This window comes from Oncorhynchus keta, chromosome 36 (genome assembly GCF_023373465.1).
Source record: "Oncorhynchus keta strain PuntledgeMale-10-30-2019 chromosome 36, Oket_V2, whole genome shotgun sequence".
Lineage (NCBI taxonomy): Eukaryota > Metazoa > Chordata > Actinopteri > Salmoniformes > Salmonidae > Oncorhynchus > Oncorhynchus keta.
Window position 1 is genome coordinate 18,039,202 of NC_068456.1, and position 17,102 is coordinate 18,056,303.

General features: G+C 38.5%; 2 protein-coding genes across 6 annotated transcripts in view; both read right to left on the bottom strand.

The window, feature by feature from the left end:
• Positions 1-1,837: 1,837 nt before the first annotated feature.
• On the bottom strand, positions 1,838-3,090 carry gnrh3 (gonadotropin-releasing hormone 3). Of its 2 annotated transcripts, none has more exons than XM_035754691.1 (4): positions 3,066-3,090; positions 2,734-2,876; positions 2,377-2,457; positions 1,838-2,068 (listed from the first exon to the last, which is right to left on the bottom strand). In XM_035754691.1, exons 2-4 carry the CDS (start codon positions 2,869-2,871, stop codon positions 2,039-2,041), a joined length of 249 nt encoding a protein of 82 aa, XP_035610584.1. In that variant the 5' UTR covers positions 2,872-2,876; positions 3,066-3,090; the 3' UTR covers positions 1,838-2,038. The 2 variants fall into 2 exon arrangements, with proteins under 2 accessions (XP_035610584.1, XP_035610585.1); XM_035754692.2 differs by having other exon boundaries at positions 2,734-2,888; positions 3,066-3,085.
• Positions 3,091-4,959: 1,869 nt separating this feature from the next.
• LOC118369740 (receptor-type tyrosine-protein phosphatase epsilon-like) overlaps positions 4,960-17,102 on the bottom strand; it is a 50,221-nt gene continuing 38,078 nt past the window's right edge. For all 4 annotated transcript variants that reach the window (XM_035754398.2, XM_035754399.2, XM_035754400.2 and 1 more), the window contains 9 exons: positions 16,430-16,565; positions 16,188-16,337; positions 15,972-16,065; positions 15,689-15,765; positions 15,455-15,589; positions 8,860-8,985; positions 8,478-8,629; positions 7,272-7,407; positions 4,960-7,066 (listed from right to left, as the gene is read on the bottom strand). In XM_035754398.2, coding sequence (XP_035610291.1) covers positions 6,992-7,066; positions 7,272-7,407; positions 8,478-8,629; positions 8,860-8,985; positions 15,455-15,589; positions 15,689-15,765; positions 15,972-16,065; positions 16,188-16,337; positions 16,430-16,565 — 1,081 coding nt within the window. In that variant the 3' untranslated portion in view covers positions 4,960-6,991. The remainder of the gene's footprint in view (positions 7,067-7,271; positions 7,408-8,477; positions 8,630-8,859; positions 8,986-15,454; positions 15,590-15,688; positions 15,766-15,971; positions 16,066-16,187; positions 16,338-16,429; positions 16,566-17,102) is intronic.

Sequence of the window (17,102 nt, forward strand, 5' to 3'; positions counted from 1 at the left end):
TCAATGCGCCAATGGATGTGACCTCCAAAGCTTGAACAATGGCCAACCAAACAAGCACTTGGCTTTCCGCCACCATCACTAAAGCCCAATAAGGTTGCTTTCATCTCTGTTGTTATATTTAAAGATGACATCCTAGCCTGCCGGCCTCTACCATTGTCTCCACTATGATTATTTGCCACTGTTGTTTAACTCCGGTTGCAGGTCTTTGATGAAAAGGTCACCCCTCAATTGGAAAACAGTCATTAGAATGCGGTGGGTACCAGTCACCAGTGTGCATAGGGGAGCAAACTGCCGAGCTGGTTAATCAAAAGTTAATTATATAATTTTCATGCAGATGAGGGCAACATTGAAATGAATCCCAACACTCCAATCATTACCACAAATAAATAAATAAATAAATCCAAAATGCTATAAAATGTTCAGGGACTAAGAGGTTGTAAACAATATGAAGTTTAATTTGAGGTAAACAAAGTGAATATCCACCCGGGGGTCTGGGAAGGAGAAAGTGAGGTTAAATCAAATTTGGAAACATAGATACCAGATAAAAAAAGAAGAAATAAAAATGCATTAAAAGATGTGCAATTAAACTGGAAAAGAAAGTTATATTTTCAAACAGAAGATTGCAAGGGGGATTTAAGAAGGTGGTGGTTACAACTGGAACAATATACAATGAATGTGTGGGTAGACCTAAACATATATTAACCAAATATATATACCACTAACCTGCCTCATGAACCAATTCTGTGTTACTTGAGTGAAAAAGTATGAAAAAAAACAACAATATATGAGCTGGAGAAACATAACCCAAGAATCACACAAGCAAAAGAGGCATAACTTCACCATAACCGGCAAAATCATAGATGTGTTTAGTTGCAATAGTTGGAGCATGTTCTCCAGCAACAAAAATGAGTAAAGTACGCTTTTAAAGTAAAATACATAAGTCTTTCCCCATCAAAGAAAAGTATTGCATTATGCAAATTGAACCATGAAAATTAAACTAACAATATGAGGTATCACAAATGAATAACCATTGTTCTGAAAGTGCAATGGAAATTGGTTTTATTTCTTTCCAATTCTACATGCTTTTACGGTTCACCTTTTCCCAAAAGTACCAGTGGTCTGGGTTCATTGGTGTGCATCACAACCACACGCTAACAGTGTAGGGTGTCCCTCGTGTCAGTACAGTTCATGAATCATGGGCCCCTAATACACTACGCGATTAGTACGGTACCCTGTCTGTGGGGCTTTGCCAGAAATGAGTTCTCTTTAAAACATATGCCCCTGCTAATTCCTTTCCTTGCCTGATATGCAATTCCAATTTTTATAATTAACAGCAATTTATTGAACGACATGAAAGTTTGAACACATTTTCTTTTTGTGATGCCTATAGTCCTGGCAAAACTATGAGAAACATGTCAACCCTCATGACATTTCAGAATTATTTTTAAATATGCAAATTCAATTATTCAACAAGTGACATACTCTCACAGAAATTTGAGGTGAAACAAATGTCCTGGTAGTGTGGATTTTCCCTTTGAAATTATGCATGACCGACAAGCAATAATCTATAATCTAATTACAAAAGGGACATAAACCCCTGTTTCAATGTTTTATAAATTGACTTAATTACCAGCTGTTGTCATGCTACGATCGTTGTATCACAAGTTGATCATGCTTGTCGGTCATAGCAAGCAAATGTATGTTAATAATCAATTAATGGTCTGTCAACTCCACCTAAAGATTTGGATGGATCACGAATTGATCAATTGAAATTTGGGATAGGACACTTAAGCTTCTGTATTGTAAGGACGTTCAATAGACATACAAAGATACTTCTCCTTTTGAATCACTTCTTTATTACAATTTTACAGAAGGTTAAAGTGTTATACTTCAAGTAAATAACATCAATCTAAATGTGATGTTTGTTGGATGTGGACAGAACTGTAGTTGGATGCTCCATCATTGATGTTGATAGTGATGCTGTATGTCTGCTTGATGTTGTCTTCTCGCTTCTTTTGTGAATAATGGTCTCAGTTGTTTATTTATGGGGCATCCATTTCTTCAATATCTAGGGAAATCAAAGCGTTAACTTCAGAAGTCTACTTTATGTTGTATATCTATATTATACTGATGTGTCAGACATGAGCAACATTGTCTCCCTACATTTATAGGTATCACTTCGCTAAATTCAGGGAAGATTTCCATTTGTCAGCCTTATCTAAACATTTATTTCAGATACTTTGGTATATTGTTTACAACATATTTTACCAGGAGAAAATGTAGCATCTTCAGATGAAACATAAATAATTGGCCATTAGGAATACAATGAATACAATATCTAACCTCATAAATTAATAAATTAATATGACTACTTACTACATCATATGGTCTCAGTCTCTCTGAGACATGTGCACTTGTCTCCTCAGGAAGAGCCACTACACCTCCTGTGTCCATCATCTGGATAGCAATATGTAGGAGGAATTTGTAATGCTATTACCCATATACCCTTTGTGCCACACCCTTACAGAGTTGAATTAATATACACTGCCAATATACTCTTGAAAAGGCCTCTTGAACTAATATTACACACAAACTATCCCTATAAATGCCACATTTAAATGTTCACAGGTTTTCAAGACACAGTAGATTTCCTTAAAGGACAATTACATGTACAGTATGCACATATAGACATAGCTGTAACAGTAGTTACAGGTAGAGGTAAATAGTACTTGCCTTGATGGTGGCCTCCAGCTCCCCAACACTTCTCTTCCCTCCAGGTAGCCAGCCATACGACCAGTGCTGAGAGAGCGTGACCTGCGCTACCAACGCCAACACCACCACCTGCACGACCGTTCTGTTGCTAAGATCCATGGGAGCTGGAAAGAAAGCTTGTCAAATACCAGCTAAATGTGATTGTCAAAAATAATGTATTTTTACATCAAGCAGAAGTTTGCGATCATCTTGCAATGATTACCTATTGAATATGCACATTGTACAGTATATATGAACTACCCACAAATGCACATTAGTTAACCATTTTAAATATACTTATATGAATCACATACTTTCTCCGTTCTGTGTATTCCTTCCTACACTGTGGTGGGAATATCATGAGTCCCTTTTATAGGGGTCGTTAGACATGGAACAGTCTGTGTCATCAGGATTAGAATCCCTTCTCCACAGGTGTGACACACTAAGTGCCTAATGGACACTAAATGTCACTAATGGCACCTGCTTAGTGCATAAGCTTCAAACTGCATTTGATGGAAACAAACATATTTATAATGTGTGAAGAGGTGAAGTCAGTGAACACGACTGTTCAACAGTTTGAGGTCACTTAGAAATGTCCTTGTTTTTGAAAGAAAAGCAACATTTTTGTCCATTAAAATAACATCAAATTGATCAGAAATACAGTGTAGACATTGTTAATGATGTTGTACATGACTATTGTAGCTGGAAACGGCAATTTTTTAAATGGAATATCTACATAGGCATTAAAAGGCCCATTATCATGAAACCCCACCTCTTTAAGGAATGAATACCTAGGATAGGATAAAGTAATCCTTCTCACCCCCCTTAAAAGATTTAGATGCACTATTGTAAAGTGGCTGTTCCACTGGATGTCATAAGGTGAATGCACCAATTTGTAAGTCGCTCTGGATAAGAGCGTCCGCTAAATGACTTAAATGTAAATATAATTATCAACAACTGTCACACCTGTGTTCCAATGGCACGTTGTGTTAGCTAATCCAAGTTTATAATTTTAAAAGGCTAATTGATCATTAGAAAACCCTTTTGCAATTAAGTTAGCACAGCTGAAAAATGTTGTGCTAGTGAAAGAAGCAATAAAACTTGCCTTCGTTAGACTAGTTGAATATCCGGAGCATCAGCATTTGTGAGATCGATTACAGGCTCAAAATGGCCAGAAACATCAGTCTCAACGTCAGTAGTGAAGAGGCGACTCCGGGATGCTGGCCATCTAGGCAGAGTTGCAAAGAAAAAGCCATATCTCAGAATTGGCCAATAAAAATAAAAGATTAAGATGGGCAAAAGAACACAGACACTGGACAGAGGAACTCTGCCTAGAAGGCCAGCATCCCGGAGTCGCCTCTTCACTGTTGACGTTGAGATAGGTGTTTTGCGGGTACTATTTAATGAAGCTGCTAGTTGAGGACTTGTGAGACACTAGACACTCTAATGTACTTGTCCTCTTGCTCAGTTGTGCTCCGGGGCCTCCCACTCTATTCTGGTTGGGGCCAGTTTGCGCTGTTCTGTGAAGAGAGTAGAACACAGCGTTGTACAAGATCTTCACTTTCTTGGCAATTTCTTGCATGGAATAGCCTTAATCTCTCAGAACAAGAATAGACTGATGAGTTTCAGATGAAAGGTCTTTGTTTCTGGTCATTTTGAGCCTGTAATCGAACCCACAAATACTGATGATCCAGATACTCAAATAGTCTAATGAAGGCCAGTTTTATTGCTTCTTTAATCAGAACAACAGTTTTCAGCTGTGCTAACATATTTGCAAAAGGGTTTTCTAATGATCAACTAGCCTTTTAAAATTATAAACTTGGATTAGCTAACACAACATGCCATTGGAACACAGGAGTGATGGTTGCTGATAATGGGCCTCTTTACGCCTATGTAGATATTTACGCCTATGTAGATATTCTATTAAAAATCTGCCCGTTTCCAGCTACAATAGTAATTTACAACATTAACAATGTCTACACTGTATTTCTGATCCAATTTGATGTTATTTTAATGGACAAAAATGTTGCTTTTCTTTCAAAAACAAGGACATTTCTAAGTGACCTCAAACTTGAATGGTGGTGTACATATTCTAATAATATGTCATGTTTGTAAATTAAACAATATCTGCTAGTCAACAAAAAAGTGACTTTGATATCCATGTTTTGTATCTTTTACAAATATTCAGAAATGAATGGCAAATTTGTTTATTTTCAATGCATTTATTGCGGACAGATTTTACAAATGAAATATTAACTTCATACAGACTTATGACAAGAGATATACAGGAACAAGATGCTTGAGCGCTACATTATGGCTCAATTTCATACTCTGTACACAAGACTGATTCTAAATGTTCTGTAAGAAGACATAATCCTTACACTTGTATCTTTACCTAACCGGCTATGAATCCATAAATGTACCTTTGGCATGAAAAGGATAGCCCTGTGGAGTGCCTTAACACTTAATAACTGGGTAACCAGGTCATTTGAATTTAAATTCTATTTATTTATGATCATTGCTAAAATATAGATTTCACAGTAAACTACAGCACGATGAAATTCAATAAAATATCTTCCTGAAACTTCCATGAATCAATTACTATTATCAATAACCCAGTTATTTAGTGGTATGAGAGCACTGTGGCTATAAATACTTACCAAGCGGAAAATTGCTGCCTGGCTCTAAATGACACTTTTCTAATTAAGAACTCTATACATTCAATACACATTTTGGGGGGTATATGAGCATTATAATCATTTGCTTTAATCCCAATCATGCTCTCTCTATACACTATAAGGATATCATGAAAATCAACTCATTGTATTGAAATCTTCTTCCTTTTTAGGTTAGTCTTGAGAAACATTAAACAAGTTGAAGTCACTTGGGGACAATTTGAACTTGATCAGAACATTTTTTCTAATATTTGTATGGCACTGTTTCATTCAAACATGCAAATGCTTAAATGGAAGGTCCAACATAGTTTAAAAAAAAAGTTGTACAAAAGTTATTACAACCGTGTACATATGAACAGCCATTTGTTAGTGAGGTCAGATCAAAATTGCTGTTTGAAACGGATGGCAATTCAAAGTTGTCCAAATAGATTGTTTTCCATTGGATACTCAATAGACTGTTATGATGAAACAGACAACATACACACCAAAAACTGAATGTTAATTTGTTAAGTCACTTGTCACAAACTCTCATGACAGGTTGTGTATTTTTTACAACAGCAGTAGTTCTACAGTATGTGCCATGTTTACAGTACAGACCACAGGCAACGAAAGGCAATCTCATGGTCATTTTTTCAACTCAAAATGTACATAAAATTCTACATTATATAAATAGAAAAAGATTATATGCATAACTTAATTAATACACACAGTATGTACATAATAACATACTTTTCAGTATTGTCTTGAGTCCGAGACCCTATTCAATTAAACCCTTTACGCCGGTTTTGGTCTTACGTTTTCAATTAAAAACATTTGACATACAAATGCTGAGGAGACAAAGCTAGTTGAAACGTCCGTGACTAAATAGAGATAATAATCCATTTTCATTTGGGCTCTTTTTAACAAACAGACAGATAAGCAAACATATACAGGTAACTGCCAAAATAAAGGAAACACCAACGTAAAGTGTCTTAATAGGGCGTTGGGCACCACGAGCCAGAACAGCTTCAATGCACCTTGCCATAGATTCTACAAGTGTCTGGAACGACACCATTCTTCCACAAGAAATTTCACAATTTGGTGTTTTGTTGATGGTGGTGGAAAACGCTGTATCAGGTGCCGCTCTAGAATCTCACATAAGTTCAATTGGGTTGAGATCTGGTGACTGAAACGGCCATGGCATATGGCTTACATTGTTTTTATGCTCATCGAATCATTCAGTGACCACTCATGCCCTGTGGATGGGGGCATTGTCATCCTATCGTGGGCATAGCCATGGTAGCCAAAACAATGGATGAATATACATGACCGTAAACATGATGGGATATTAATTGCTTAATTAACTCAGTAACCACACCTGTGTGGATGCACCTGCTTTCAATATACTTTGTATCCCTCATTTTCTTATTTTGGCAGTTACCTGTATAATAAAATATGGTACAATATGTTTAAGTATTGTGGGTAAGTGCAAAGTGTAAAAAGAGCTTGAAAGAGCTTAGAAAAGAAGGTTCTGACAAAATTGCATATGTTACGTGGAAATATACATGGGTATATAGCAGATATTGTCATTTAAAATTGGCATAGTCTGAGAAAATGTCAACAAAATCTTGAACCACTCTGTAGCAGAAGTCATATTGTTCCTGAAACGACAAAAACAACGAACAACATGACCATAAATCACTTACAATACAGTTGGAAAACCAATATTTGAATAAAGCATCATTGTCAATCTTTCGAAGATAATTTGAATGTATTTCACCTCTCTCTCATGCATTGAATCTCTATGACTAAATGGTATCCTACCATGAAAAACAATGTGTTTATACTACAATATATAATACCTACCACAGTCTGAACCATGTGTGGTCTCTTCATGCGTAAGCTCTTGACAGTCTGAAACACGTCCAGTAGGCCCTCTGCTTTCACCCGCTCCAGAATGTTACTCAGGGCGATGAATGTACCGGTCCGACCCGCACCAGCACTGAGAAATAAACCCAGGACAGAACCATCAGCATCTACAGCTACACTTGCTCTAAAACCCAGTAACTACCATTAGAGGACCTTTAATATGTGCTTAGAACTGAACGTGAGTCAAGGGAGTATACTACATTCCGTACACTGTCAGGGGTCTACCAGTTCGCCATCATGCCGATTGCACTTCATTGAGCGCCAAAGAAAGGCACCAATTTTACAACATATGTCTTTACAGTGCTGGATTTCCTTAGTGCTCAACAACACAGGGAAGTTGTCTAGTTGGTGGTTGATAGGAGAGATCTCTAACAGTAGAGTTGATGGATCTATAGATTCCTAGTCTCCCATTCCCCTAGTCATAGGGCTATACTGTGAACCCTACAGCTTACCCCAGTCTTTCCCATTTATATTGAAAAGAATTTGCTGGAAAAAAGGTGACCTTTGACTAATAGTACTAATAACACTAACACTAACGCGTCTGGTAGCTCTCTCAGCCTCTTTGGATTGAGTCAGTTCTTACAATGCCGGTGAGAGAGGTAGAGGAGAGAGGGGGGTTGTAATGGGCAAGCCCCCATTCCCAGCGGAGGAGAAAAAGCTTTAAAAAGCCCCTCTTTAGACAGGCCCTGATGAATGAATATGAGAGAGAGTGAAGACACCATTTCCTGTCGTTAGCTCATTCTATCAGATTAATCAAAGCAGGAGTCGTAGGAGATTTCACTTTGAGAGGTTTTAATTGACTGTGAATCAGTGGATTGGATCAATCCCAGTGGGCCGTGCTGCATTAGAAGTACTTCACCTGGAGCTATGTACGTTCTGATCATAGCTTTCACAGCAAAGTCTTTATAAAGAGTTGGGCTATAAAACAAAGGAGTCTACAAAGGCTAAATGTACTGTATAATGTATTGAAACCAATATTACAGAGTGGCAAAAATGTAAAAAGTAATCTATATTCTTTGAAACATAATTTTGTGTTTGGTATGATCCTAATATTTTATGTCAGAAAAAAAGGTCAGTTGAAAGAGTAATGGGAGTGTTTGCGGCTCCCAGATTTGGTTTGTGTTAACAGTATCCGTTCCTTACCTGCAGTGTACTATAATAGGGTGGTTTCCAGACTGTTGTTGCTGTCTCTGCACTGAAGCAATGATGTCGATCATTCCCTTTCCCTCTGCCGGTATTCCGATCTCAGGCCAGCCGTGGAAATGAAAGTGCCTGACGTGCCGTGACTGATTTTCCTGGTGATTGGAAACATGTGTTTCATCATTACATACATAAGTATACCTGATAATGAAAAATAAACATAACATGAACTTGACATGCTCAAGATAAGACACAAATTGAGATAGCAGAAAGCCATTGATTAGAGGACCAAACCCAGTCATCCACAAGGACAAAAATGACTTACATAACAAATAATATATTTAAAATGCACATCAGGTATCTTGTTTATGTGAAGGAAACTCACTGGTCCATATGTGAGCACCATGTCCTTCAGAGTGAAAGTGTCACATAGTGCATCCCCCTTCAGCTCCAAAGTGTAGTCTCCAAATGTCACAGTGCCCTCTGCTGGCCAGTACTGGAAACACTTGTCCTGGGGAAAATGACAGATTGAGGAAAGGCAGGTGTGTCAAACATGTGGCCCACGGGTGGGAAGAACGAATTCAATCTACATTTAAATGACAAATAACACATCAAAACTGTGTAGAAATGATAATGGTTTAAAATAAAAGGTAATGATAATGGACCTACATTTATACAGTCTCTCTGTTCCTCTACACCAGGGCTGGTGTTAATTCGAACTGAAGGCAACACAGACATTTTTTGTCCCAATATCAAATAATTTCTGGTTAAGAATTAAGTGCCTTAGTGTGATTGTTTTCAATTAAAATGGTCAAAAGAACCAAAAATAGCATCTTAACAAAGAGCAATTTCTCAAGCAAGAATTTTGTTGGGACTGTCTAGGAGTGGTCTGAGTGGGGAGGGGAAAACTGGAAACTAGCTGTTTTTTTATTTGATTTTGATATAGATCTATTTTAGTCTCCATTTGGACTAATCTTCCAAGAGTCCTTAAACATTAAAATACAATTTATAATACAAACACATTTTCAGATATAACACACTATTACAAACATACAGAATATACTAACATAATGACCCAATAAATACTCAATCTAAAAAATATTGATTCTTCATTTACTATAGTCCCACAACTGTTATTGGCAGAGAGGTTTGGAACTCTCTTTCTTATTGGTCTATTAACTAATTTACCGCCTGGTGATGTCACCAGGAAGGCCAAAACTCCATCTCACCAAAACAGACAGAAATTTCAGGTGGTCTATTCAAACAGATCTTACACTAAAAGGGTAGTATCATCATGTTCATAATTTCAAAGTATTATTCCAACCTCAGTGTGGAAATATGCATTGAGTGTGCAAAACATTAAGAATACCTGCTCTTTCCATGACATAGACTGAATAGATGAATCCAAATGAAATGTATAATCCCTTATTGATGTCACAGTAATTTGGTGGCAACTCTGCTGCCGGTATAATGCTATTATCACTTGTTGATGTCACTTGTTAAATACACTTCAATCAGTGTAGTTAAAAAAAAACTTTATTTAACTAGGCAAGTCAGTTAAAGAACAAATTATTATTTACAATGAAAGCTTACCATGGCCAAATCCTAAACTGGACAAAGCTGGGCCAATAGCGGCCGGTTGTGATACAGCCTAGAATCGAACCAGGGTCTGTAGTGACGCCTCTTGCATAGATATAGATACAGTGCCTCTGCGCCACTCGGGAGCCAAGAAGTGTGTTAAGAACTGCAAAACTGCTGGGTTTTCGCACTCAACAGTTTCTCATGTGTATCAAGAATGGTTCACCACCCAAAGGACATCGGGCCAACTTGGCACAACTGTGGGAAGTGTTGCAGTCAACATGGATCAGCATCCCTGTGGAACGCTTTTGACACCTTGTAGAGTTCATGCCCTAAAGAATTGAAGCTGTTCTGAGGGCAAAAGGGGTGGTGCAACTCTATATTAGACTCTATATTAGGAAGGTGTTCCTAATGTTTGGTATACTCAGTTTATATGCAAATGAGGCACATATAATTCTTTATTTTATCACAAAGTACAAAACACAATACCTGATACACTAAGAAAATGTATATATGTGATCCAAATATGTTTTTTGTCAGAAATGCCTTCTCGAACACATTAACTTCAATGTGTCTTAACAACAAACTTGTAAATACAAATAAAATAGTTAAATGAAGAGCCTTGTTGGTTTAGACAAAAAAAAAGCCAGCAACCTTCCCGCTAGCCATGATTGGCTGAGATAATAAGTGGGCTGGACATGCCGAGAGATGAGTTTGGATTGGTCTGCCATATAGCATGCTTCTGTCTATTTGAGCTGGTCAGTATGTCTAGGTAACCCTGTCTATTTAAAAATATGTATTGCGTAGTAAAACTGCACAAGTGTTCCTCTCCACTTTCTGGAAGACTGAGTTTTGAAATCAGTGTAATTCGAGTATGATAGCTAAGGAGATGGAGAATGTGTCCCTGAACAAAGGGGGGGAGGGTCAAAATCAAAAGTAACAGTCAGTATCTGGTGTGGCCACCAGCTGCATTAAGTACTGCAGTGCATCTCCTCCTCACGGACTGCACCAGATTTGCCAGTTCTTGCTGTGAGATGTTACCCAACTCTTCCACCAAGGCACCTGCAAGTTCCTGGACATTTCTGAGGGGAATGGCCCTAGCCCTCACCCTCCGATCCAACAGGTCCCAGACATGCTCAATGGGATTGAGATCCTGGCTCTTCACTGGCCATGGCAGAACACTGACATTCCTGTCTTGCAGGAAATCACGCACAGAACGAGCAGTATGGCTGGTGGCATTGTCATGCTGGAGGGTCAGGTCAGGATGAGCCTGCAGGAAGGGTACCTGTAACGCACAGCGTTGAGATGGCCTGCAATGACAACAAGCTCAGTCCGATGATGCTGTGACACACTGCCCCAGACCATGAGGGACCCTCCACCTCCAAATCGATCCCGTTCCAGAGTACAGGCCTTGGTGTAACGCTCATTCCTTCAACGATAAACGCGAACTCGACCATCACCCCTGGTGAGACAAAACCATGACCCGTCAGTGAAGAGCACTTTTTGCCAGTCCTGTCTGGTCCAGCGACGGTGGGTTTGTGCCCATAGGTGACATTGTTGCCGGTGATGTCTGGTGAGGACCTGCCTTACAACTATCCTACAAGCCCTCAGTTCAGCCTCTCTCACCCTACTGGTGTTGGCCGTTGTTGTTGCCATCCTGTACCTGTCCCGCAGGTGTGATGTTTGGATGTACCGATCCTGTGCAGGTGTTGTTACACGTGGTCTGCCACTGCAAGGACGATCAACTGTCCATCCTGTCTCCCTGTAGGGCTGTCTTAGGCATGTCACAGTACGGATATTGCAATTTTTCCCTGGCCACATCTGCAGTCCTCATGCCTCCTCGCAGCATGTCTAAGGCATGTTCAAGCAGATGAGCAGGGACCCTGGGCATCTTTCTTTTTGTGTTTGTCAGAGTCAGTAGAAAGGCCTCTTCAGTGACCAAGTTTTCATAACTGTGACCTTAATTGCCTACCGTGTGTAAGCTGTTAGTGTCTTAACGACTGTTCCACAGGTGCATGTTCATTAATTGTTTTTTGGTTCATTGAACAAGCATGGGAAATAGAGTTTAAACCATTTACAATGAAGATCTGTGAAGTTATTTGTATTTTTACAAATTATCTTTGAAAGACAGGGTACTGAAAAATTGACTTATTTTTTTGCTGAGTTTATATTGGTCATGGCACCCATATAGTGCAGCGGTCTAAGGCACTGCATCTCAGTGCAAGAGGCATTACTACAATCCTGGTTCGAATACAGGCTGTATCACATCCGACTGTGATTGGGGGTGCCATAAGGCAGCGCACAATTGGCCCAGCGTCATCCGGGTTTGGCCGGGGTAGGCTGGGATTGTAAATAATAATTTGTTCTTACCTGACTTGCCTAGTTAAAGGTTACATTTTAAAAACAACTAGCGACAACCACAGCACAATCAATAGGAGGTGAACAGTGGCTGGTGCTGAAAATATAGCTAACTTGTTACGCAAGTGTTGCACACCAACAGACGGAGAAATCCTACACCAGTTGAGCAATTCATTTCAACAATTATCTTAATTTTAATTTGACTTTACAAATAACAAGAGGGTTTAATTGGAGTCTATTTCTTTGGAGCCTAGACCTATATAATATAACAACTGGCTGAGGTAGACTATGAGGCTTACCAGTCTAATAGAAGTAGGATTTTTTTATTAGGCCTACTTACAATTGCAACTGATCAAAAATGTAGCATTCTACATAAAACAATAATTTAAAGAAAAAAAGTCTGCACGTTCAAACACATTTAAAAAAACTAATAATGAAAAGAGCGCATTTGTAAATCCCAAACTCTAAAAGTAATTGGAAAGGTAGATACAAATTATGTGTGACATTGTGGTTACAATAAAGAATTAAAACAAGATATAAACACTAATTACAGTAGTGATGGACAACTGGAGGCATTTTGAAAACAGGTTTTCAAACCCTTGTAGTACTGTAGCAGGTGTAGCCCATCATGCAAATGTTTCCTATTAGAAAGACAACATACTTTTTTTTAGCCCATCTACTGTAGTGAAAATCCCTCAACTTGCAATGTATTTGATGCATAAGTACTCCAAACTCAAAACAGCAGTACAGTATTTCTTCATCAACATCTATATGCTTTCTATATGCTTTCGTTAATAAAATAACGAGAAAAAAGACATTCAAATGTGGATGTTTATTTAAACTACATTTTAGTCGCACTTCCACCCATCTCCACGACTACAGGTAAAACCTTGCTGAGATGGTCAATGTATTTGTTGCATTGTTGTATCGACAAATGTAAAAGCCTATACTGTACAGTATTTCTTAATCAGAATCTTTATGCTTTCGTTAATAAAATAATCATAAAAATACTCTTTCAAAATGCTGATGTTTATTTAGTTATGGATCCATAACGAATTACTATGGGAATAAATATCACTGAATTACAGAAATATTGGAACAACGTTGTCCATAGGTCTCATAAGTCTCACTAGTGTTGAGTAATGTGCTGTTAAAAGTGGTGTAGGTCTTATTTATTTAAAGAACATATTGAAGATAGAAGCAGTAGGATTTGAAGCAAAAGCCTACAACTATTTTAGCAGCATTTCACGCTGCTCTGAGGCAAGCATGGGGACTGGTCTTGATAAATCAATGAGATTTTAATTTTCACTTAATCTCTGTTTGGGTATTGGTTAGACTAGAATTAGAAAATTTGGGTGCAGAAATGATATGCTCTTAGTGTAACCTTTATTTAACTAGGCAAGTCAGATAAGAACAAATTCTTATTTACAAGGACAGCCTACTCCTTCCTCCCAGTCGGGGCATTGAACCCTGGTTTCCAGCGTGCCCTGCCTGCACGACACAGGGATTCTTTAGCTAAATATCTCAGTACTGCCGATCGTCAAGTTGTACAACTCCATATTTTCCTTTCCATCCTAACAGAAACCCAGAGAGTTTTTCGCTTATCTTGGAATATAAACACCATAATAATAATCAAATTAATTAAGCAAGTACCAGTCAAAAGTTTGGACACACCTACTCATTCCACAATTTTTCAATTTTTCAATTTTTCTACATTGTAGAATAATAGTGAAGACATTCCAACTATGAAATCATTTAAGAACAAATTCTTATTTACAAGGACAGCCTACTCCTCCCTCCCTGTCAGGGAATTGAACCCCAGTCTCCCGCATGCCCGTATTCTCTAGTAGAGACATGGCCTGCTCTCCCTTATTTAAGGAATTAGGCACTTTCCCATGTTTACTACAGTATGTATTGTAGGCTACGGTTACTTGTCAGACTGCACAGTAGCCTAATAAACAAATGCAGGTGACTTATATCTTCAAAATGCTTTAAATGCTTTATTATCCAAATGTAAAAGCATATACTGCACAGTACTGTCTTTCTTCATCAGCATCTTTATGCTTTCGTTAAATAATAAATAATGATAAAAATATTATTTCAAAATGCAGATGTCGATTTAGTTATGGATCCATAATGAATTACTATGGGAATAAATATCACTATTTACAGAAATATTGGAACAAAGTTGTCTAATGAAGGCAAACAATTTAGAATCCTTCAATCCTCTTATGCTGTAACTTACTCCTGACCGTCATGTTGTACATATATATATATATATGCCATTTAGCAGACGCTTTTATCCAAAGCGACTTACAGTCATGTGTGCATACATTCTACGTATGGGTGGTCCCGGGAATCGAACCCACTACCCTGGCGTTACAAGCGCCATGCTCTACCAACTGAGCTACAGAAGGACCACACAGCACCATATTTTGATTTAAATGTTTTTTCTCGGAAAGAAACACCATAATATCAATCAAAATAATTAAGACAAATTTCTTAAAATCAATCCCATATACTATGTTATTACAAAAAGGTTTAAAAAGCTCCGGTAATGCCAATATGGAAGACTATAAAATGCTCCTCAAAGATGCCCTCTAGTGGTCAAACTAGCACTAACTTGCATTTTCCCAAAAAAATGGCTGACAATTAAATAATGTGCCACAGAATGCTGCAGCAGCCTGCAAGGTGTGCTGCAGTATGACACAACTTTTAAAGGAGGAACCACTGTAAGACCGAATCAAGGTGGTCGGTCACATATGAGTGCATTAGAAAAGCATTTTTACATTCATCAAAATAGCTGAACTCAATTAATTATTTGTCTGTGCGCTAGTACAATGTTTTATGTGCTATATTTCTGTCAATATCTGATGGATTTAAAAACATTCAAAAGTTTGGAGTATCTTCATCCATTGTCCAACTGTTGCATTTATTCGAATTGTATTTTCAACCTATGAACAATTTTGATGACTGCTACTAAAGTAAAACACAGCTTTTAATGATTATGTTGCAGTTAACTCTTGCCACAGTGGGGTCTGTACCTGTTCCCTCTCCTTGAGTTCAGTGAGCATGACGATAGAGTGACACCTGTACTCCCACACCATCCTCCAAAAATCCTCCACCGTGTGAGACTGGGGACCCTGGGTAGCGATGAAGTAGTCCTTCTGTCTGTATCCCTGGAAAATAACAGACTGTTTAGCGCATCATATACTTACATAAAGGGCTCTGGAGAAAGTTAGGCCGTAGGTGTTAAAAAGTGCTCAGTAAATACTTACATCAATAAATGATGCATTGATGTAGTCCGTGAACTCTTGGCCCCTTTTCATTGATAATATAACCCGGTTGAAGTCATCTGTGTTCAAGCAAATAACTTACAACTTAACAACTTACTTTATTTCCAACAATAGTTTAATAAATTAAATTAATTCCAAAAGTAAAACTACTTCAGAGAGGTAACTTGGTCTAAAATGTATAATATTTGATACAACACTAAGAGTTTGATGGTGGTAGGGTTGTGACGTATAACTGAAAATTTAAGAGTGTTAGGGTATCCCTTACATGGAATAATCTGAAGCACACGGTTCTTCTTCATGTTTGCAGGAAGGTTTCCAGTCCTCATGTTCTCCTTCATTATGCGTACATTGGTCAGTTTCTGAGGAGAGGATATGGGGTGAAATTAGGACTACTTGAGAGAGATGGCTTCCGTCATTTAAATGTGACTAGAACTGGCAGACAACTTAAAAAAGGTGAGTAAATTGTGTGACTGGGACTTACCCTGAACTCTTCCTCTAGGCCCAGCTTGTCAAGGGGTGTCCTGGTGTTGTGGAGTTTCTGCAGGTGGCCTTCCAGAGAGGACACGTCCAGCTCTGTGTCCCCATACATATAATACTCCAGCAGAGCGTGGTAGATGAACGAGTACTGCATCTGAACGGGAGACAGAGAGAGAGATAGGGTACATGAGGCATCTTTGCTGGTTTGTGCTGCATTAACACATTGAACTGTCAGGGAACACTTACATCGGTCTGGACGAGCTGAGAGCGCTGCTCCCGTATTCTGGTCACAAACCCAAAGACATCCAGCCTCTTCTCTACATGCATCATGTCAATCATGCCATCTATGACGATGAACGTCCCAGTCCTACCTACCCCAGCACTAGGGAAAGACAAGGGACAGGAGAGAAGAGTGACCCTTACATTGTCATAGACCTCCGAGGAACGTCTGATGATTCAATTCAAAGCAAATGCACTGTACTTCTGTGGCTGGGTTTTCCACAGGAATGTTGATTGTGGTATGGCATAAAAATGCTACATTGAAACATGTCCACAAGCGATATTCTAAATTGCTACGTCTACCAGCAATATTCTAAATTGCTACATGTCTACAAGCCAACAAGATCCATAGTGATTTAAGGACCAGTGACACAGACAGCAGTCAGGGATGCCAGCTTAGGGTGTTGGAGACCAATCAATGAGGCCCATTCAGAAAGCAAAGCCCCAATACCAACACCTGTTTCAACAGTTGTTCCTGCACGTCTCTGACTTCAGTGGTGTCTCTGACTTCAGTGGTGTGGTGGTTTCATATTACATGACATGTGCTTTGAAATTCCAGCCATACCAATACAAAATAAAGGGAAGCGGGTTGGCATACTTTTTTAGACACCACGATAGGTCAATTTGACATTATTATTAT

What these genes read in the sequence shown, in the direction of transcription:
- gnrh3 (XM_035754691.1), bottom strand. Translation starts at nt 2,871, where the DNA reads ATGGATCTTAGCAACAGAACGGTCGTGCAGGTGGTGGTGTTGGCGTTG. An exon ending in AGCTGGAGGCCACCATCAAG is followed by an intron (nt 2,458 to 2,733) that starts GCAAGTACTATT and finishes ATTGCTATCCAG; the next exon opens with ATGATGGACACAGGAGGTGT. An exon ending in GACTGAGACCATATGATGTA is followed by an intron (nt 2,069 to 2,376) that starts GTAAGTAGTCAT and finishes TGATTTCCCTAG; the next exon opens with ATATTGAAGAAATGGATGCC.